Below are 23647 nucleotides of genomic sequence, written 5' to 3' on the forward strand. Positions count from 1 at the left end.
GAGGGACGACTAAACTACACATAGTTTAGGAACAAGAGTTGTCTGTCTGCCCTATAAGGAAGCTCAGCCAGAAGATGTGACAATATTCAAAGACTGCACAGAGAAACAACAAAGCAGATTTTTTTTTTCTTTTTTGAAAGCTCTCACAAAGCGAAATACATTGGAGAACTTAACATCTCCTCTTACCCTACAAGCATGGGGTATTAAGGGAAAGATTTAAGAGGAAAAAAAAAAAAAAAAAAAGGAAATTGACTGAATTTAGTTTTGTAACTCTTTATATTTTTTACTGTTTTACTATAATCTCAGCCCTTCACTCTTCCACTTAAATCTTTCTATACTGTCTCTTCTGGGGTGCTACAGATTCCAAAATAGATACTACTACCTTTCAAATTACAGCTCAAACAACTCCTTTAGCATTTGTTAGCTATCATGTTAAAATAACTGCCCTGCTTGTAATAATACAGCAGAATTACTTCCAGAAGTAATCAGTAATTTAACCAGTTATCAAATCTGGGCATCTGCTTTTTTGTTTGTTTGGGTTTGGGGTGTTTTGTTTTGTTTTGTTTTTTTTTTAAATAGGAATTAGGACAATTACTTGCCTTACTGATCTTTGCTATCAGCGGTAGAAGGCACAGGGCATACACTGGGGTCCCTGCTGACAACTCACAATAGCAACTTCAGTGACATACAAGTATCTCTTAGTTACTACTACACATTAAAATGTCAAAAAAATGTAAATTATCACATAATTTGAAAGGGTTTTTTGTTTGGTTGGTTGGTTTTTTGTTTTGTTTTGTTTAAATAATGGATTACTTCTTTGGTGTTTATCATGACAACATCATGAGAGCATTTCACCAACACCAGTGTATTCCACATGCACTCTTACGCAGGTAGCATGGCACCTCTTGACAGCCTGACAACAGGAGCTGAAGTTGAATACATCCATGACATAGAGGACCACTAGGAGAAGTTTAAATCCTATACCCTACAGACTTCACACCTACTTCAGAGCACAAAACACAAAAAGAACAATATAAGATACCAGTCTTTTTTTTGCGTTTCCAAAAGTACATAATTTAGGAAAACCAAAAAGCTTTAAAAATAACGACATAACAAATCTCTCAAGTTGGTTTGCTTTCAAGAGCCATCTTCTATACAAAGATACCGAGATACTCACTGCTTGATTTTCCATACGTGCAAAAATGACATTCAGCATTTGTGTTAGAGTGGCCTTGGCTGTAGTTTGATTTATGAGATTTTTGCTTGCTAGATAGATATTGTAACATGTTCTCACAGCCTGTAGCACTGTTCCTTCGTGGATTTCTATATGTTGAGATGTTACTGCAGTGAGCAAAGCCTAAATAAAGAAACACACACATATGTATTTTCCAGTCAAAACTTTTCTTGTCAATCAAATAGTTTGCAAATGAATAAATGCCAAATTTGGATTACTTCTAAAATATAACTAAGTACATATCTTGAGCTGCAGTTTAATGAAGTTTTGCTATGTACTCTTGTAGCCATATCATAACATCATATCTACCAGTTATGTTAAATTGAGGGTGTTTTTAATCAACACCTCTAGGAAATACATGTTTCACAGCACATAACAGCAAGAAGTAACCAATGCGGAGTTATCAGGTAGTTAGTAAGAGTCACGCTAGAATTTTCTTGACTCAAAACAGGAAAAACATACTACCTGTTAAAATATGGAAAGCAATCCAGAAGGTCTAAAAGCTGTTTTACAAAAAAAAACGTAAAGGTGAAGAAAAAAGACTAAGTATGAGATTAGGCAGTTATAAGTGGGACAACTACCCTTTCTAAACGTTCTGTTTGGGTAGATGCTATAATAATTGTGTTGCCCTCTGTAGAAATTAACTTCTTTCTTTCCATTTGACCTACTATCTGCTTCTCTCTCTTTTTTTTTTCTTCCCCAAAAGAAAAAAAAAAAAAGGCAAGTAAGCGTATGAAATGTCAGGTAACACAGAAGTAAGCAACACATTATCTTTATGTGAGGCAGAGGTAGGCTGGATTAAAAAGCATAAATAGAGGCAGATGAAAGCTGAGGGTGGGGTGTGAAGACATTGTCAGAGGTGTGCGTTGGAAAGTGGAAGGAAAGGGGAAGAGCTTAGTTCACAATAGAACAAACATGTTTATATTGATTGTTGTACTCCAGTAGAAAAAATTAGGGACTTCTATGCATTAAAAACCTAGAAAAAGTTAATGATTTAATGGGATATTTAGGGAAAGTAAGAACTGGAATCAACAGAAAGCTCATACTTCTTTTATCACAATTAAAACCAAAAGTTATTTCCTAAGTGTTGTGTAATTTACTCATCAAATCACGCCTCATTTCTCTTACTGACATTCTCAGCACCTTTATCCACACATGTCACCAGCAAGTAGACCAAGAGTACCCATTGCTTACTCAAACACTTGAAAAATAACTGTAGAGCTTAACAGGAAAATCAAAGACCCACCTCACTAAGCTGCTGCTGAAGAGACCTGAATTCTACTCCCAGATAAGCAGTCCGTGTGAGGTCCCTTCTTATGGTACCCACAGTGCCTCAGGTCTCTCATCAGTGGACGCAGGGAGGTATATATATGGATGACTGTACTTACGTTTCTTACTGGAACATACATTCTTACCTGCACGACCACTAAACAGCATCTCGCGCCTTAACTACAAAGTTGGTATGGCCTAAATGCACATTAGAAGTCTTTTTTATTAAAAATCAAAAGTAAAAAATTCAGAAAAAAACACCCTACCAAACAAAGAAAAGAAATCATAGAAGAAGGCAAACTGTAGACAATGGCTTTGTTAAAGGAACATAAGTCTCTGAACAATGGTACTGTTCTTTTTTTCTTCCCAAAATTCAATTTACATGTCACTGGTCTCCTAAAAACCAAGATGTGCTAAGCTGAAATACATACCACCATCCTAATTCTTACCCTCTCTGGGCAATGATTCAACACTTCCACAGAACTTTTCAATACCCTGCTTCTGCTAATGGAAACATCATTCAGGGAAGAGGACATATAAAAGCCACAACACAATCCAGTGCCTTATCTGGATGGACAAGTGGTGTCCCTCAGGTGTCCAATTTGCGACCAGTACTGTTTAATATCTTTATCCACAACATAGACAGTGGGATCGAGTGCACCCTCAGCAAGTCTGCAGATAACACCAAGCTAAGTGGTGTGGTTAACATGCCTGAGGGACAGAATGACATCCAGAGGGACCCAGACAAGCTCAAGAAGTGGACCCATGTGAACCTCATGAGGTCCAACAAGGCCAAGTGCAAGGTCCTGCACATGGGTCAGGGCAACCCCTGGTATCAATACAGGCTGGGGGATGAAGAGATTGAGAGCAGCTCTGCAGAGAAGAACTTGGGTGTACTGTTGGATGAAAAGCTGGACATGAGCTGACAATGTGCGCTCACAGCCTAGAAAGCCAAATGTATCCTGGGCTGCATCAAAAGGAGCATGGCCAGCAGGTCGAGGGAGGTAATTCTGCCCGTCTGCTCTGCTCTCGTGAGACCGCACCTGGCTGTAATCCAGCTCTGGAGCCCCCAACTTAAGAAGATGTGGACCTGTTGGAGTGAGTCCAGAGGAGGGCCATGAAGATGATCAGAGGGCTGGAGCACCTCTCCATACTATGAGGAAAAGCTGAGAGACTTGGGGGCGTTCAGCCTGAAGAACAGAAGGCTCTGGGGAGACCTTATTGCAGCCTTTCAGTACTTGAAGAGGGCTTCTAAGAAAGATGGAGACAGACTTTCTAGTAGGGCCTGTTGTGATAGGACAAAGGTTTTAAACTAGAAGGAAGTAGATTCAGGTTAGATATAAGGAAGAACTTTTTTTTTATTGTGTGTATGGTGAAACACTGGAACAAGTTGCTCAGAGAGGCTGTATATGCCCCAACCCTGGAAACATTCAAGGTCAGGCTGGAGGAGGCTCTGTGCAACCTGATCTAGGTGAAGCTGTGCCGGCTTATTGCACGGAGTTTGGACTAGATGACCTTTAGAGGTCACTTCTAAATCAAACCATTCTATGATTCTATCTATGACATGATATCAATGAGTTTGCCACCAAAATCTATTTATATATTTAAACAAACACCTTCTACATTTGCCTGCCCATGTGATTCTGTGTGTTGTATCTTCACGTATCTTTCATTAAATGTTCTATATTCCACCTCCACCTTACAGCTAGGAATTCCCTGGGGGTTTGCGACACTTGCAGGTACTGAGTTAAAACATGTTGAACTCCATTAATTAGAGCTGCACATCTCTTCTGACCAGGTAATATATCTACATCCCCTACACCACAGTACTCTCACACTCCAAAATTTATCCCCAAAGCTATTCCTATCAATTATGGTTCTGCTGACTTCTCCAACTCTTCCCTACATGTTTCAGGAGTAAACACGGTCACCGTGAAGGCAGGCAACTCCTAGTGATTAGATTCTGCGTTTTCAACATCTGGCTGGAAAGGCTGCACACCTGTATGTATTGTGTTATTCTGCTTTTTCAAGTTTCATGCATCATTAAGTCCTGAAAAGCCAAAACAGAAAGATCCCTTAATCTTTCACTAACAATTCTGTAACAGAATTAACCTTGCAGAACTTGTCTGTGCTAGGTTTAAAAAAATATAAACTCAGTAATTCTTGAAAACAAGCCAAACGAGTGGAGCCGAGGCATTAACAGACAGCTATTTTTTCCAAAGCACTACTGCTTGGGCCCAATACAGTCGGCAGTGAGATTTAGTTAAGATTTCTTTCACTCAATTCCAAAAGATAACACTGACACACACGCACACACACGCGCGCACACGCACGCGCGCACACACGCACACAATACATCAGTTGAAGAACCACCTACAATTTCTCACTTGAAAGATAAGGTCTCTTGCTGTCTAGGATTCAGGACACTAACAAAAAGGTACAGGGGGGCAGGGGGGTCAAGTCTCTCTCTCTTTTGTTCTAGATACATCATTCATAAAGTTACTCCTTTGTGTCATTTTCCATACCCCTGTTAAATTTAAGTGATTAAGAATTTGAGAACGGAAAGTCCAATTTTAACTTCCACCTCAGTTCAGTAAAGCCTTGTGGGCTTTTTTCCCCCCAGCTTTTAATAATAGGATACAATGTCTGCTAGTAGAAAAAGGTGACAAGGCTACAGATGGATTATGTGCACTTTTGTTTTAATTAGCTTAACAGCCTGAATTCCCTAAGTTTCCTCAGTATGCTTGTTAGGACGACTAGAGCTTGGTTCTTTTCACACCACCTGATTGGGGTGTGTGGAGCCCAAGAAATGTTTACACACACAAACAGAGAGACCCACCTCCTTAGCATACTAATGCAAATTCTCTGAATAACTACATCTTCTATGCACTCTAAGAAATCAGTCTTTCCAGCAGGGCATCTTCTTGCAGATATCTAACTATTAAGGAGTTCAACTTATAGAGGTCCTGACAGTCACTTCTTTGGGTTTCTTTCCTGCTCAGGCACTAGAGCCAACAAATCCTAATAACTACTGTCCATGTTTGTAAACAGATAAGCATTTTTAACTTTGATCTGTTGCTAAAATCTTTCATATTTCTTCCAATTTAGACCCATCTTCAGGCTGTTAGTCATGCTTACTTCATGTCTCAATGCCTCATGTGTCTCTTCCTCTACTTTCACAAATCCAGCAGAAATGAGAGAATAAACACGAGACAGGAAGTATTTTACAATTACTTTCTGACAACATCCTTCCCTCTTGGTAGCTTTCACTTCGGGCTCAATTTGACTGCATGCCCTAAACAATGCCACCTTATTCTGCATCATAAAAAGAGTACATCATCACCACAACTGGCATGGCAACTAACCCAGAGAAACCACAGGTTACAACCAGGAGCAGCAGTCCTGCTCCTCTGAAATCCCTGTCAATTTAGATGTTCGGAAACTAATCCTTCCCTTCCTTACTTTAACAGTTTTCAACAGATTACGCCCCAAGCTTACTTTGGAGTCAAACTACTAACAGGTCCAATGCAAGAAGGAACAGAGGGGAGACAGATGAGTGCAACACAATCACCTCAGCAACAGTCCTCAGTTAAGTAGGATTACACAAAATCTCAAAATGCTACACAGCAATGCATGTCCTTGAGAGGTGGAACAAAAGCTCCACCTTCCTTCCAGCCACACACTCTTACTGCTTACTTTGCAACAGTTCTGGGGCACGAAGTCGCCTGTGCTATTTTAATGACAACCTATTAATACAATTAAAATCAAAACAAAACAAAAACAGGCACATGTGCTTTTCTGGTGTTTGGTTTTGGTGATTTTAGTCGATTCAGAGTATTAAATACATACCAGGGCATGGGATAGGGTAGGACAAAGTCTGGGAGCAAAGCCTGGGCAGAAAAATGCCTCTCTGCAGAGGTCAGAGCAGCAAGGTACTGCAGCAGCTCTACTGACTGGTGTCACAGAATTAGGTTGCTCTTTTCTATCATGGCAAAGTTTTGCTGCTCAAGGCTTTCTGCAGCTGAATTCCCACTTCTGGTCACACTTAGCTCATCTGTTTTCACCCAAACATCTTCAGCGTGAGCTAAGGAGAGATGATTAAAAACAAAAAGCCTACTTTACTGTACTCCTCCCCTTCGCTGTTCTTCAGGCATGGAAGGAAACCTTTGTAAAAACGTTGCTAGCACTACCTCATTATGCTTCAAGATCCTTGCACAGAAGCTTTCTTTGTCACAAAGCCTGCAAGTTCTCGCTGTCCTGAAACCACTGGCTGCCACCCTGACTATGAGACTGTTTCCTTGGGCTTTCCTTCTAGTTGTATACAGCTATTGTTCTGTATTTGAGAAAGAGGTTATTGTTCTGTGCCTCTACCTAGTTACTAAAGTTTATTCATTTTTATAAACAACCATCAGATGGGTTTGGGAAAGGAGAAGAATCTTCAGGATCATTTATTGAGTTACGCATTATCACATTTTTGTATTATATCTTTTTTTTTCCCCTTTAGCCTGAACCATATTTACATATTTAGTGCACTTCCTAGTACATAAAATGAGTGTATTAAAACAGTACAGGAAGTATTGTGATTTGTGAGGCAAAACTGACATAGTTTAAGAAGTAAACTAAATTAACACTCCCTACTAAAATCATCAAGCATCTATCTGTACCTGTAAACTTTTCATTCCTCTCATACTGAATATTCTGCAAGAACAGAATGGTTATGGTACAAGAAAGTACAAACAGAAGAAATGACTTGAGAACACACAGGAGGCAGATGCACCTACATACACACTGCTAGGAATCCTAGGTTGCAACTCAGGGTCATTCTTTTCTTCCTCTCAGCCAACTCTGATCATCTAATCTTTGGAAGATTTATGACACAGCACAGCTATCATCTGAGCAGCACAGGCTTACTATGGGTAAAATACCCGTAATTCAGTTGCTTGGTAACTCTCAACTACTTGAGACAGTGGCCCTAATCTCTCTCTCTAGTGTATTAGCTACTGGAACCACATAATTCCATTTACTTTGAGAAGGGCTATAGGGTTATTTTTAATAATAAGTTTTTTAAAGAATCAACTTGAAGTCTGAAAATTAACTTATCATGAAATAATGTCTTACTACTGACTGACTTTTGGAAAAACTTAGGAGACTTAAGTCCTTAAACCACAAAGCAGCAAATGTATCAAATAAGTTTCACAGATAAATTATTTTTCAACATAAGTGACACTAAAAACACCATACAGAATGAAATAATAGAGTTGTTCAAGGAACATTTTCTTTGTGAGCTAGTGATGATTATCTCCTGCTTTTTACCATTTCCAAATTATTCAGTCATTTAAGTTACACATTTACCATAGCTTTGAAAGACCTATGTTTACCTAACTTAGTTTACCAACTTGAAAGACCTATGGAAATACACAGTAAGGATATGGAAAATAGAAAAATAATGTGTTTGCTTCGAGCATGCTTTCACACTCAAGACAATGATTTAAATCAAGTGTCATATCCTAGATTCTACACCAGATTTCATTAACAATGGATCATTAACACCTAGTATTTAATTTAAAATAGTATTTTTCTATTTAACATCAATCTTATGAAAAAATAATCCATATCCACAAGCATGTGGTCAGTTACCAGCCCTGAAACACACTGAAGGATTACAGCTGTGGAGACTGCAGAAAGAACAGAACTATGTTCCAGTTTCTCCTATGGAAGGGAAAGAACATAAATTATACAAGAATATAAAGTTTTATTTAGTTTTATCACTGTGCGTTTCTCAGAGTGAAGAATTACAGCAAGATAAGTCACTTCCCAACAAGGGAGATGGGAGATAAGGGGGCACAGAATGAGCTGATATCAACAAAGATGAGTCACTGTATGGTTGCCGGAAAGTAATCAGCATGATGAAAAACACCCACCCACCCACCTCCCTACCCCCCCCCCCACCCCGACCCCCTGTGAGGAAAACCCTACATGTTAATGTCCGGCCACCTTTGTATAACAAACTAATCAGTAATCAGGACCTGCAAAGAAGTCAAAGAAGTCGTGCACCATTTACATAATTAAAAGCTGACCTACGAGTAAATCTTGTGCAACTTCTCCTATGTTGTAACCTGTATCAAAAACCTGTGAACACTCCAAAGTGGTGTGCTAGATTTGCGCATTATCCCCTTTCTGTACAGAACAGCATTTAGAGTTAGAAGGTGGGGCTCTGGCACACCGGGCATGTACCTATTTTCAGATTAAGGGACAACTGGAAAGTTGGGTGTTCAAAATGAAATAGAATCTAATACGGAAATAAACATATTTTACAAAACAGAAGTATTTCATGTCCAACTCTGAAAACGTATATCCTTCTCTAAAAAATAAAATTCCAAACTGACAGGACAGCATTTTCAGGTTAAGTAACCAGTCTTAGCCATTAATTTAAGATGAAAGCCTCAAAAAACAAAGATTGAAGAATAAAGCCTCCTGCCTCATTATTTCAATTCTCAAATCATTCCATAATCCACAGCTCCTTTTAATCTCAGCAGGAGGAATTTAAGCTTTCTACAGTCTTTTTAGAGGAAAAAATAACTGCACTACTACATGATATTGAAAGATGATTAAGTTACTTAGATAACATTCCACACTGCTGAAACACACTTGGTTACGGAACTAAAGAAGTTTGTTCTAAGGGTCTTCTCAATTTGGAATCTATTTTCACACAAGTTTTGTTAAAATTCTTTCAAATCTATCATTCTCCTTATTCCTCAGAGCTAGTTAGCTTTTACAGCCTTCCCATTCCGTAATCCAACAATGAGTTGTCCTCTAGTTTCAGTTGGTTTCAAAAGATGACTTCTGCAAGCAATGTTTGATTCAACTTTCCTTCCTCCATGGACACTGATCATCCTGACAGCATGACCAGTTGGAAAAAGACAGATATAGGAGCTGACCTTACGAACAGTCTATTGCACATGGAAGACTCGAAAGCAGTCACTCAAATAACATTCAACTTTTCAAACTACAGCTGTCAAGTGCACACAAAAATTCTTCTGTGCCAAACATTAACAAGTTAAGCTGTAGAACTATCTAGACAATAACAAATACTTACTGTACAGCACCCAAGGAAAGAAAACACAGATGAGGACAAACAGTTAATCTCATGTCCCATCCTTCCTCCTTACATATATTCTTTACAGATTTTTTAAATCTACATTAAATCTACATTTTTAAAACTACATTGTAGTTCTTCAGGAGCAAAAAGGCCAGGCAGAAATGTAAATAGAACTTCAACTAAAACCTCTGCAGGTGTCAACAGGAAGTCTACACACACACCCCCCACAAATGCCACAGTATCTCTAGCAGAGCAATCCTGAAGGCAAAAACATTCAACCAAGGCAGGCTGCTTCAAACATAATTAGAATAAACAATTATCAACGGCAGCAGCAGCCTAATGACATGCTTTCTTTCTCTCCCAGCAATCCCCACCATAACAACTGAACAAGAATTTGCACATCTTCCCATCAAAATTATAGCAAATCAAACCAAACTACAAGAGGAAGGAAGGAAGGAAAAGGCCAGTTTCCCAGTCTGATTGATCATGGAGTCTCCAGATGAAGAATGAGAGGATGAGAGATGAGAATATGCAAGCACAAACAGAGGCAGAAAAGGTAAACCGGCCACCAACTGTCAGAACTATGGCCAGACATACCCCTAAGCTTAGATACCTAAAAAGAGACAGATTACATTCCTCAGTCTCAGCAAGATTTTCTCCTTAGTAGTCAGCAGAAAGATATTCTCAGAACGTCTAAATGGCTCTGGTTGTTGGGAACCTGCTTAAGATGATTCCATCACTGGAAAGTCACCTAGTAACTAGCAAACAGCACTAGGAGCAAACTCTTACCCAACGCCGGCTCCCAGACCTTAGACTGAGGACAGCACTCTATGTAAAGGCTGTCCACTCAGCATGCAAAACCGAGATAACCTTCCAGGGAGGAAGGTGCCTGAGTGATCATGGTTCTCAGATTTTACTGTGGTGTAAAAAAAATTGTACTGTGGTGCAGCTGTCCTGCAGGAGCACTGCTCATGTTCTGAATAATGGCCTGGGAGTGTTAGCACTGAAGGCGGGAGACCCAGGTCCCCTACCTTCTATCTCCCTGATGGAATTAAAATTCTTCAGAGAACATATTAATCACCAGGACCACAAAATAGTCTGAAAAGACACATGATGCATCCTTCAAACCATACTGGAAAAGCAGAGTCCACTCTCAGCTCAAAAATGAGGAGTTATGAAGCCTAAGAGAATACAACTGATGTAGCGGTTTCATTATTTCCCGAAAGAAACTCCAAAGTTCTGGTCTTTGCTAAGGTGATTTGTAATTTTGATGCTTTTTACAGTATCCAGTCTACTGGACAAACATGGAGTCAAAGCCAAAACAGTATTCTCCACTTTGCCAAGCATTCTAACATGGCAACTAGCCAAGTCTAAACAGTCAAAACATGATTGCACTAAACAAATTTACACACTTAATGCATTTTACAGGTGTTGAACAATTTACTTTCCCAACTATTGTCTTGGACAGAAGGAGTATCAGCTCACAGATAACCCTGTTCAAGTGAGAAGGACGGGAATAAGAAAACATTCAGAGAGAAGGTATTAGAGTGACAGAGAGATATAATGGTTTCAAGCCACTGAAAGTTTAAATCAAGAAAAACTTTCCTTTGCAAGAAGAAAAATGTCTTAAATGCTTGGGCACAACAAATCTAGACAACAGCAGCATAAACCAACATTTGTAACAACTATCTGCTGGAGAAGTGGAGTGTCAAGAAAAAGAAAGAGTTGATCTACGAAAAGGAGTAGGAGAACAAACTACCTTCTTTGCAGTAAAAAAGTAAATGCAATCTGCAAGAAATGTCAACGCACAAGAATATGAGGTAACAAACACTCCATTCCTCACAACTAACTTGAATTGTATTCTTCACTACTGCTCATCATCACAACCATTCAAAGACTAGTGTTACGGGAGCAGGGTATGGCATTTCCACTAGGTGGCTAACTTCCATCATTTGGCCTAACAATTTTCCGTAATAAAAACCCATAGTTAATGGATGCAATCAGAAAACTGCTATGGTTATCCAGAAACACTGATTTGTACAAACTCCACATGCAGTGTTTATATAAGCTATGGAAAGAAACCCTAGAGCTCCTTCAAGCAAAAGTCTATGACACAGCAGCACAAAGCTACCATGGTAACACCTGACTGCCAGGTCTAATTGCATTTCATAAAATAATTCCAAAATGGATTTCAAAATCTGCTACTTAATTACCATCTTCCCCACTGGGAATGCAGGATTACTTGATAGTAATCCCTCACACTTAGAGAGCTCCACTGATCTGCTGTGAATTAAATTTCACCAAGTGGTCTGTGCACAAAACTTCAGGTCACAACCATGAACTTACTCAAAATGCAATGGGAGAGAGTAGTGAAAAGGGCATAAGATAGGGAGTTTCCATCTCAAACAAACAGGATCAAGAAAATATTTTAAAATCACTATTACATTTACAAATTAAACACTTCTGCTTTTAAATGTCTTCCAGCTGCTACCACTATACATACGGAAAGTATTAATCATATTACCTTTATTATTTGTAGCTGAACCCCTTCGTCTGTTTGAGGGCCTTGAAAACAGCCACATATTGTCTCAATAATTCTATCAATTAATTTCTTGCCGGGAGCTGTACTGTCTGGAGCATTCCCTGTCAAGTGCCCATATGCTATAAGTTTCTGGAGAGAAGGGGAAAAACAAAAACAAAAACAAAAACATAAACAAGAGCTTAAAAAATAAGTCAGCTTTTCATTATAATAAATAAATCCACTTGATAGCTCTAAATGGCACAGAATAATTAAAACAGTACATTTTACCAAGTCTCATAAAACATCAAGGATTTTTTTTTAAATGTCCTCCAGATTTATTCAATTTTCACTCACTAACTGCAATACAAAGTTTGTCAGCAAGCTTAACATTAAAGCTTTTGTTCATCAGTTAACAATTTTTTAAAACAAACAGGATTCTAAAAATCAACTCACATCACAAAAGTCTTCATGTGTAGTTAGTACACAAATGTTTTTAGTACCAAATAAACCAGCTGGAAATGCTTTCTATTTAAGGTACTAGCTAGTTTTCTGTTTTCACTATTATCCCTTTCTCTCTCTAGGTCTTCAATACTTTGAAATGGAATTTATTAATAAATTAACAAAATCCTCTTCCGAACACTTCAGGCACGAGAGTATTTGTAAATCTCCACCGCTCACCTACTTAAAAATACACAGATCAGCAAGGCACCATAGTGTCACAGCATGCCAGGCATGCACCTGCCCGTGAATATAAATCTATTAATTGAGTTCACTTTTGGGCTACTCAGGAGAAGCAAATGGCTAAATTCCATGCTGTAGAATTTGTTTTGAAAACATTAAAGGAACCTCTGAGTTTTTTAGAGACTAGACATCTCAAACTGAAAACAATTTACTGCAATTATAAATAATATACACTTAATTTGATAATATTATACCTGCTGTGTTAGTTCAACTCATGTACACATGAAAATTAGCAGCTGTACAATAACACAATAAAACTGATCCAAACATGTAACTGTGGTAATACATATACACACAAATAAACATACAACTGCACTGCATAATAAGACATACATTCACTTTTTTGTGAGAACTATGTTTAATTTGGTTGTGTGTGCAATAAAGTAAAATAATAGAAAACCAGTTATATTATTTGTTATATTCAACTATACTTCCCCCCCAAATCAAGGTAATTTTATAGTTGACAGTCAAAGCTCATCTTCATACATACCTGTAAACAATCTAGAGATGTACTGACAATCCTGGGGCACTTCGACTGGCACGCCAATTCAAATGGTAGGAAATATTTGTCCGCTTCAATGAAGCTCGTCTTTGATTTCACAGGTGGAAGAGTGCTTGAACCAGGCTTTGCTTCTCCATGAGGGGGACTAAACAGAATGACTGTGTTACATACTGTAAGCAATCACACAAATAGTTCTCACCACCACAATGTTTATGAATGAAATAACAAGAAAATTAACATTAGGAAAGAGTAACTTCTATGAGGTTAACACAACAGTAATATGGTAGTATAAATATTCTTAACAACTTTCATACTTCATCTGTCTCCTTTACAGGTCAGGCAAATTGACCCATTTGCAACTAAGCAGATATTCAGTGGTCTCTGCCGGTTTGAAGGCATGAAGATTTGTTTCCTCTGAAAACAGGAAAAGACTCCCCTTACTTGGTTGGTGAAGGCAGACGGGAAGAAGGGAAATCTACTCATTATCATTTCCACATTAAGTGATAACTCAGAGAAATCTAGTCTTCTAGACAAAAATACAACTTTCCAAAAATGTTAATGACCCTGAAAGTTAAGAACTATTCAACTACCGTTTTACGATACGAGTTTGGTTCAGTACTTAGAGAAAGTACATCTATTTTGGAAATTAGATCATATCTGAACTGCAATCCTGGGTATACTCAGGGGAAAAACAAACAAACATCTATGAAAAAAGCCCCCAAACTTTGCTTTATTTGTGCTTCAGATGATACCACAGAATTTAAAAGTTCAGTGGTTATCGCTGTATCTGAAATGACTAACTGTACAAAATTTGAGAAAATTATTAGCTGTTTTCATTAATACTTAGCTAAAAAGGACAATTAAGAATGGGTAATTTTTCACTAAATTGTGCGCATCCATTCAGTTTGCCTTTGACTCAAAGCAAGATGTTAGTATGTTTCATTTCACAGAATTGCTCATCCCCTTTATATAAAGCATTCCTGACCTTTTCTGTGCACACATCCGTATCTTTACATAAAAGGTAAACTACATTGTCTTACACAGACTGGATAAGTTGTATTAAAAAAAAAAAAAAAGGAAGAAAAAAGGGAAAAAAAAAGAAAAAAGAGCACAACTTCATGCTGTATAGCAAAGACAAATAGTTTCAAATCCAGGCCTTATGCATTTGTTGCAAATTAAATCAGATGTTTTGCAGAATGTAGCTGGTAGAAAATAGACATTTTTCACACTGTTGAAGTAGAAGAATAAATTCCTAAGAGTTTATTATAAACCCAAAGAATAAATGCAGTCCCAAGCATCATGGAAAGAGCCTTAAACTAACCAATGTGATAAATCATCAGTTTCAGTTTTTCAAGGAGCAGGCTGGATTGTCCTTGAGAAGATGCTTGGTACCATATTCAAACAGCCCTCCTTGTTTAGGCTGCTTAAAAGGGGCACCTAAATTCTAAGTCTTAATAGTGAATAGCTGGTGTTAAGATTTGACTTTCTACTATATAACTTCTCTTTTGAAGGTTTAAGGATTTATCCCTACATACTTTTTTTTCCTGAAGAAGAGCAGACATTTGTTCTTTTGTTGGATGTGTAACTTTATTTATTGCCCAATACTGTTTTGCTGGGAACAGAGCTCATTTGGACAAAACCTAAATCAGATAAGTTGCAGAGGAAGCACATGATTCTTCTACTTTCTTAAACCTCTCTGAAATTCCTATAAAAGCTTTTCTCTGAGGAATGGAAGGGTGGTAGCTCTTGCTCATGTCTTATGACAACATTGTTCTTCATCTAGTGATTCAGTCTATTGAAGCCATTAAAATTAGGTTAAAAAAGCACTCCGGAAATAAAACTAGAATTTTTCAGAAACAAGAAGCAGGCCATGGTAAGATTCCAAAAATGAAGAACCCATGCCACAGAAAGCAACTGCGGAAGCCTGAAGCTTCTCTTAATTGCAAGCTATTAAAAACGCTCAAAATAATAAATACGGAAGGTGATGCTCCAATTGCCTCTGGAAGGAGAGCAGCAGACTATGAAACTAGAAACTGTCCCTAACAAAACTTTCATAGAATCACAGAATAGTGTGGGTTGGAAGAGACCGTTAAAGGCCATCTAGTCCAACCTCCCTGCAAGGAGCACAGACATCTCCAACCAGATCAGGTTGCTCAGAGCCCCGTCCAACCTGGCCTTGAATGTTTCCAGGGATGGGGCATCCACCACCTCTCTGGGCAACCTGTTCCTGTGCTTCACCACCCTCATTTAAAAAAAAAAAAAAAAAAAAAAAAAAAAAAAAGCTCTTTCTTATTTCTAGTCTAAATCTACTGTCCTTTAGTTTAAAACCATTGCTCCTTGTCCTGTCGCTACAGGCCCTGCTAGAAAGTTTGTCTCCCTCTTTCTTACAAGCCCCTTTAAGTACTGAAAGGCCACATTAACTTTCTTCCATCAAGGGATTTATCAAGCATGAGAATTATGAAATATGCTGATATTTACGTATTAGCCATAGAAACAGGGTAAGGTATGTATAAAACAATGAATTTTTAAAATTATTTTGGCAGCATTTGTTGTGTAACAGTTACATAAATCAGTGTGCCATTTCTAATCCATTCCTCTCCGCCCCACTATCAAAAAACAGTTCTGTATAAAAAACAAACAAACAAACAATGAAACAAAGGAAGTCGTTTTCCCTGCAAAATTTCTGGGAGATGGAAATGATCTATTTTTCAATGCATCCCAGGTTAACTGTGGGATCAGTTTCCTTGATCATGGACCAGAAGAATTCAAAGAATTATCATTAGAAGTCCCTTGTTAGGATATTCAAATCTCAATTACAGAAATAAGAAGCTGAAAGTAATTTGATAAACTAAGAGGTTTCTCTATTCTAAGGCCTAGAAAAACAGTCGTTTCTACTGCACCTAAAAAATTTGACTCTACAGTAAGAACAGGGCAAATCCATTCACAGTTTCCAAGTCCAGCAATGCCTTCATAGCAGCAAAAGGCTACTGTCAAAATACAGTACTGAAGAAAATAAATCAAAATCTATTTAGAAAATGTACATAAGCAGGTAAGACACACACATTATACCCCAAAAATCTAACTTCAAATATTAATAGGACAGAATTTAAGCACCCAAAGTTCAGAAATGACTGAACCATGCTTATATAAACCATTATAATTCAGTGCTCCCATTAGTTTTAGCACGGTTTTTAACTACGGGATCAGATATTACTTTTCCTTATCCAACACCTCAGAACAAATAACCCTCACTGAATATTTAACATTAAGCATTTTTTTCTTATAATGCTCCACAATGTGGACTTCTACTTTATTTATACTAGTCTAAGTAAAACCTGTATAAAATCACATTATTACTTTCTGTCTGAGACTGTCTTGTGGTGCTTGCTGCAACATTTTCTGAATACTACACAAATATTACATCTATTTTTACAACCTTCCTATAAGCTGATGGTATTGACTTTATTTTGCTGGTGGAAAATGCAGCACAGTGACTCAGTCAGATGCACCCACTAATTCTGATGTGCCCAATTTGACAAGCTGTGTGGCCAAATTGTTCAGCATATTTGATATTAAATTATCCTTCACATCTTCCGAAACAAAGTTCCCACCGGCTTCCTTTCCAGCTAGAAGTGCTTACGCTTTCCAACCCAAAACTTGTACATTTTAGCTCAGATACCCAGGACATGAAGCAGAAACAATTAGCAGCCGATTTCGACAGCTGTGGTTTGAATGATTTGCCTAAACCAGAAATTCAGTTACAGGGCAGAAAGCAGGTCCCCAAGTAGCACTCGTCTGTTTAAGCCATAAGAACACTTTCATCATCAGTTTCACCCACTGATCCGATTCTTTCAACAAGTGGTATCAACTGTCTTCACCACACAGCCCTGACTCATGGTTAGTAACGTAAACTGAATGAGGAAGCTGAATGTTTCTGTGGAACATATACTTAAATACAAAAAAATTGATTCCACAATTTACTAATATTTAAAATATTTACTTATTGATAGCAGAAGAGTGCTGAATGTCAATTTTTGCTTCTACCTTCACTTGTAGAGGAATTGCCCCCATAAATCTACACCTATTCCCCAATAAGGTCCTTTTCACACATTATCTTTTCAAGTCATACCAGTCTTCACCCATTCCCACTTCCTCACTCCAGCCTCCTCCCTTTGCTCACTCAGTTCAAGTCTCTATTTGCATTTCAGGCTCTTCCCCCTCCTCTGAAGCCACTTCAGGATGCTTTTAAGCTCAGGCCCCTCCACCAATCTTTCTGCACCACCCAACAAAGTCCTTTTCTAACCCTCACCCCCATTCCTACCCTCCCAGGCCAGTATCAGCCCACTCCCTCTGGCTTCTGCCTCTGCTCCTGGGCCCCATGCCTTGCACTGTAACAGTCAGACACAGAAGCAGCACTTGTAGGATGTTTCCCAATACCACAAACCTTACAACATACATTGAAAATGCTTTTCAGAGACAGCCCGTACTCCCAGTGCAGAATGATACAGATTTTAAGAAGGTAAAGCACTATTGCTTAATATGATGAACTATCACATACCTTTGCTTTTCTGTTTCAGCCTTTATTTCCTCTGTAAAATGAAACAAAGGCACAGTTATGGAAATGGTACCGTAACTATAAATATAAAATTAAATAATCGAAAATCATTGGAAAGCAAAATTACCTGAAACCAGGATTAGTTCAAAATGGAAAAGACATGTTTATAAGCAGTGTCATAAGAGCTTCTACTCTTCGTCTGCATTAGTTGCAAAGTGTATCAAAATTACATCACAAATTGATATTCAGAACTTAATACTTAAACATGCATCCAGGCAGGCCAGCCAAACACCACATCCTTAGAATGTTTCTATCAAGACACTACACCAAGCTCTTTTCACAGCTTATGTATATAGCAATACTGAGAAAAATGCAAATATTATTAAAACTATTCATCTACCCATAAAGGATACACTGCTTGTTAAACATGGATTATACAGAAAAACAACAAATAAAACACCATTGCTGACTCTTACATGAATCCTTGATGACTAAAAATTATCTTTGGTTTTAAACACTGTTGGACACCACAGTAATGACTAGAGGGGAGGAAAAAGTCTGTAGTGCCTCTATTTCATACTATTAAAAATTTTATTAAAATAGAAGGACTAATAGTTTAATCCTGTTGACAATACATTCTAAATAACTTTTTACAATACATTTTAAAAGTAATTTTAAATTACTGAAACTAATTTTACAAAACATCTGCAATTTCAAGAGTACCTTTGTCTGTACGCTTACAGGAAGTAAGTCCATAAAGAGGCGGTTTTGCAGTGTTGTAGGAATATAATCTTGAAATAAGATGTACAGGATCAAGTATGAATATACATCTTTTAAGAAATCATCTCAGGAAATCCATTCTAATGTTAAGTCCTGCTCAAACATGCAAGACCACAATCAACTAAATCAACACTTACATTTTTGTGTATGAGCTTTAAACTAGCAGCGTCAATCACTTCTGACAAAGAAAGAACTGAGTATTTCTAATTAAGCCCACATGCAGCAAAAACTAACTTCATCTGTGTCCTATCCCTCATTTACCATTTCACAAAGTCGTACCGATTCACTTACTTAACACAGGTTCCTAAGTTTGATATTTTACCACAAATCATTAATATAAAATATATTTACTAATAGACTCACTCAATATAAAGAAAAGTTAACATAAGGAGTGCACATCAACCCAAAATTTAAGTGTTATTTCTGGTATGACTGGTGCTCCTGTTTACCCCCAGTAAGACCCAGTGGTTAGCAGGTCAGTGGTTCATCCAAGAAACAGCTAGTGCACAAGTGGTTCAAATCTGTTATTCAGGACCACGAAAATAATGCTATATTCCAGATATTCAATATTCCTCAATAAGTAACAACAACAAAAAGTCTTATAGTCAGCAACATTTCAGGAAATTATGCCATCCTACCAGGTTATGACGCTTCATCAATTACTCACTTGAAGACAAATACCTGGCCAACAGGAAGGAGAAGAAACTCCCTTCCTCCCTTCCAGCATCTTCATACCTTTCATTATTTTACCTCCCACCTTAGCATTCATGCCCAAGAACACTCCTGCCCGAGATGCTCTGAAGTCTGTCCAACAAACAGCATTACCAACCAACAGATACAACTGCAGAATGGCATCTGAATTTGAAGTTTCCAACTAAAGCAACAAAACTGAACAAGTTCTTGCCCAATATCCAACCATTTGGAACACAGAATGAAACATCGTAGACTATAGAAACCAAGAGAATCCTAATGCTCTGCACAGATAGTAGTCTGATTAATAATGGCAATGAAATAGTAACATTTTTTTTTCCTGTAAAATGACAAAAGATGTGTCATTAAAAAAGGGGAGCAGACACCCAACAAAAAGTACAAATCCTGTCTTACTGAACTTGAATTAGTTTGAGTGAATAAAAAGAGTAATACTACCACTCCTTTGAATCCTTTTTGTATGAAGGTCTTGTCTAAAATTATTGACACACGAATTCTATCATCTATGATCTTCTATAGAAAACAAAAGTTTGAAAAACTTCTTGTTTTCTTAGAAGAGGAGTGGTAGGAGGAGAAAAAGCAACGAGGAAAAATAAAAACAGAAAGGTTGACTCATTTAAAAGGGATAAATGAAAAAATAAATGAAAAAGAAATCAAGTGGTTTTCATTCTTCTCCAAAAGCACCAGAATGTGAAGAAGTTCTGCTTCACATCCAGTTCTAACCGCCTTACTCAGATTGTACCATGCCACTGGAATGCTAAATCCCTTAGGCTAACTGTTCACCCTTAGGGAAGCAGCAAATTATTGTGGAATTTGTTCATGGTTCAGAACAGAAGCAGTTATGATTAGTGACTTAGTGTGAAAATTGCTTAAGGAAGTGCAAGTATACCAGTTCTCTGCTCCTGAACCTCTCCCCTTCCCCATGAACAACATTTTCCCAGTAAAAGACATCATGTGTCCTAAGTGCAAATATTCTTCCAGCACTATTTACAGATGTGACAGCAGGTGAGTGTTCAGGCACCCCAGTCAGCTTTGCAAGTTCCAAAACAGTGGTTAAACTGTATATTTAAGCAAATTTCTTCAGCTGAAAGCATTGCATGAACCAAGCCAGTCCCAGACAAACATAAACATTAAACAACATTCAGGAAAATAAAGGTCAGAAACAGTGGTTCCGCTCTGCACTAACTCATTTTATTCCTGAACTAAAAGAATGCAGCAAATCCAGCGAGCTGTCATCTTACTGCTACATCAGATTATCTCTGAATTTATTCTCTGCTGTCAACTGTAACAGTACTTGCAAAGATTACCGAAATAATAAAAATAAAAAACCCCAATCAGAGCTACTTAAGAGCCTGCATTGTGCTGCTGATTTGCTACCAAATTATCACTATTCTTTCTTAAAAGATTACAAGAAATCATCTTCAGAATAGGCCACAACTCACATCAGAAAATAAAATTTTCTGTCATTGAATGAAGTATACTACAATTACAAGGAAAGATCTTATGCAAGTGTCAATCTAATTAAATGTTACTGCCATTTTGAGCAGCACTGCATCAGTCCATTAGTGTGAAAGTAAGCATTTATAACCTTTGTTAAATAAAAAGAAATCTTCATACAGTGGCCGACAAAAATTATTTTAGGAGACTAGAAGGTTTTAAATGGCAGATAAGCACATGATATGATACCATTAGTATGAACGAGGTAGACAGCAGACTTAAACTTTATTTTTACCCCTGAGAACTGTGAAAATCTAATTTCCTTCACTGTCTGATTGCTCCCTCTGCTCTCCAAACCAAAACACAAGTTCATCACAGTACAATTTCATGGTCACGTAACAACCGCATCCAGCAGGAAGCATATAAAAATTCAAGAAGCATTATCAGAAGAAAAACAGATTTCAATAAAGGTAACCAACGATTCTCACACTAGATAAATAATCTGTTAAAGACAGAAATCAAAATACTGACTGATTAAAAAAAAAAAAAAATCAGCATTCTTTTACATGGGTAGAAGTAATTCCTGCAAAACTAAAGATTAGCCAGAAAAGGGACACGAAGTCAGGCTTGAAAACATAGGCTGCTTCATTGTTTTGCTCTCTCCTTTTCCAAAACACACACCCAAAACCAGAAAGGAGAGGATTCAAGGGCTGGAAAAGCTTATCGTCTCAGCATTACCATTCATTTTGGGAAGGAAGAGTAAGAGTAAGAGAGGATGCTGGAACAGAGGAAGACAACTGTAGAAAAGTACTACAGCTTCCAGAGCCTCTCTCTGAATATCTGGGATGTAAACACAGAATTGCTGTGCAAAACAGCTCAGATTATTCTATGGCACTGAAAGGAAGATGTGTCCTAAAACAGAACTAACTGGGATATATTTAGTACTCTTAAATAAAGTGCAGCAGAAATAACAAAATAAATCCCTCCTGAACTCTTTCACACACAGCTCCAGAAGATGACGTCTTTACAGAGTTCTATCACAGAATTAATGGAAATACACGTGGCTTTTGCACACAAAGATAGCACTGATCAGCAAGATGAATTATTTTGCAATTTTACAATGGCACATATCAACTGTTTCACAAAGCAGGTAAAATTAGTCATGCACATCAGTGTCAACACACTTTTAAGTTTCATCTACACTTGTACAGAACATCATTTCAAAGAAATCTCTGACCTCTGTTATACAGCTGTACCGTTTTTGTCTGGGACAGAGCTAATTTTCTTCATAGTAGCTAGTACACGGCTATGTTTTGGATTTGTGTTGGAAACGGCATTGAGAATAGAGGGATGTTTTAGTTACTGCTGAGCAGTGCTTACACAGAGTCAAGGCCTTTTCTGCTTCTCATATCACCCCACCAGCAAGTAGGCTGGGGTGCACAAGAAGCTGGGAGGGGACAAAGCGGGGACAGCTGACCCCAGCTGACAAAAGGGATATCCCATACGGTATGGCGTTGTGCTCAGCAACAAAAACTTGGGAGTGGGGGAATTTGCCTGCTGCTGCTGCTTGGGGAATGGCTGGGCACAGGTCAGTTGGTGGTAAGCTACTGCTTTTAGTTTTGTTTTTCTTTGTTGTCGTGTCCCTCTCTCTCCTCTCTCTCTCTTTTTTTTTTTCTTAACAACCTGTCTTTATCTGAACCCAAAGTTTTTGCACTTTTACCCTTCCGGTTCTCTCCCCAGTATTTGCCAGCAAGCAGCTGCATGGTGCTTAGCTGCAGTCCGGAGGTAAACCACTGCAACAGGTATCCATAATTCCATCCTCACCTCTCCAACTTTAATTCACTATTTCAGCATGTCATTTGAACATTTTTCCTTGCCCTCTTCAGATTACTCACAGTTTCTACTAAGAAAAAAACTAAACTACTTTCTAGTTTTCTTTTTCTCCCTTTAACACCTTATAACCAGCAAATATCATTTGCGACTATAAAATTAACAACCCTCTCTGTAATGACAACAGGTAACACCCAAGCAGCACGGTCAAAATGGGCCAAGTAGGTCAAGCAGATGCTGTGGGCAATACTGTCTTAGCTGGTCTATAATGCTGATCAAACTCCAACTTAGAACTAATTCACTGTTTGCCCTGCTAATCCGATTCAAAGGATGATTTAAACCTTCACCACACTGAAGGGTATTTCTAATTCCCACTTTAAATTTGTTCATGACTAGATTATTCCCCTGGCTTCTATGTCAACATCTGAAACAGACCCTCTTCTCTAGGTTACCTTCAGGCAATGCTTCCTTCTGCTTACCTGAATACATCATAATGTCACGTAAAGGGTAAATATTCTATGGTTGTACTTTGGCAGAAGTAAAGGATAACTTTCTCATAAGGTAAGGGGTAACTAAATGGTTACCTTCAGGAATGGTACACAGACCTAAGTTCTACTGTATCAGCTCAACATCAGGTCATACATTAGATTACAGGGAAAAAAAGTTCTTACAAAACTTGCTATTGGAAAAAGAGCAAACTATTTACCTTGAAAAGGAAAAACACTTTACAAGTTCATTAGACAGTATGATGTTAGGAAAAACTCCACATACTTATAAGCATTTAATACATATTTTATGTTTTATTTTTCCATTCTCGCATCATAATTTGTGAAAAAAAAAAAACCAAAAAAAAAAAAAGAGAGAGCAGGTATTTCCACAATACTGTATTCCAAACAACTGACATTGCCTGCCAAAGAAGCACATGGATAAGTCTCAATTCTATAAGGATCTGCACATCTGAAGACTCATAT

At 37.9% G+C, this 23647-nt stretch overlaps 1 protein-coding gene across 1 annotated transcript in view; it reads right to left on the reverse strand.

Annotated features, from left to right (window-relative positions):
* The window catches only part of ARFGEF1 (ARF guanine nucleotide exchange factor 1), a 97879-nt gene that overhangs the window by 47613 nt on the left and 26619 nt on the right, over positions 1-23647 (reverse strand). The window contains exons 2-5 of the mRNA XM_086740920.1: positions 17925-17955; positions 13355-13511; positions 12127-12273; positions 1178-1357 (exon numbers count right to left, since the gene is read on the reverse strand). Of these exons, the coding sequence (XP_086597046.1) occupies positions 1178-1357; positions 12127-12273; positions 13355-13511; positions 17925-17955 (515 nt within the window). The remainder of the gene's footprint in view (positions 1-1177; positions 1358-12126; positions 12274-13354; positions 13512-17924; positions 17956-23647) is intronic.

This window comes from Chlamydotis macqueenii, chromosome 2 (assembly GCF_036417535.1).
Source record: "Chlamydotis macqueenii isolate bChlMac1 chromosome 2, bChlMac1.mat, whole genome shotgun sequence".
Lineage (NCBI taxonomy): Eukaryota > Metazoa > Chordata > Aves > Otidiformes > Otididae > Chlamydotis > Chlamydotis macqueenii.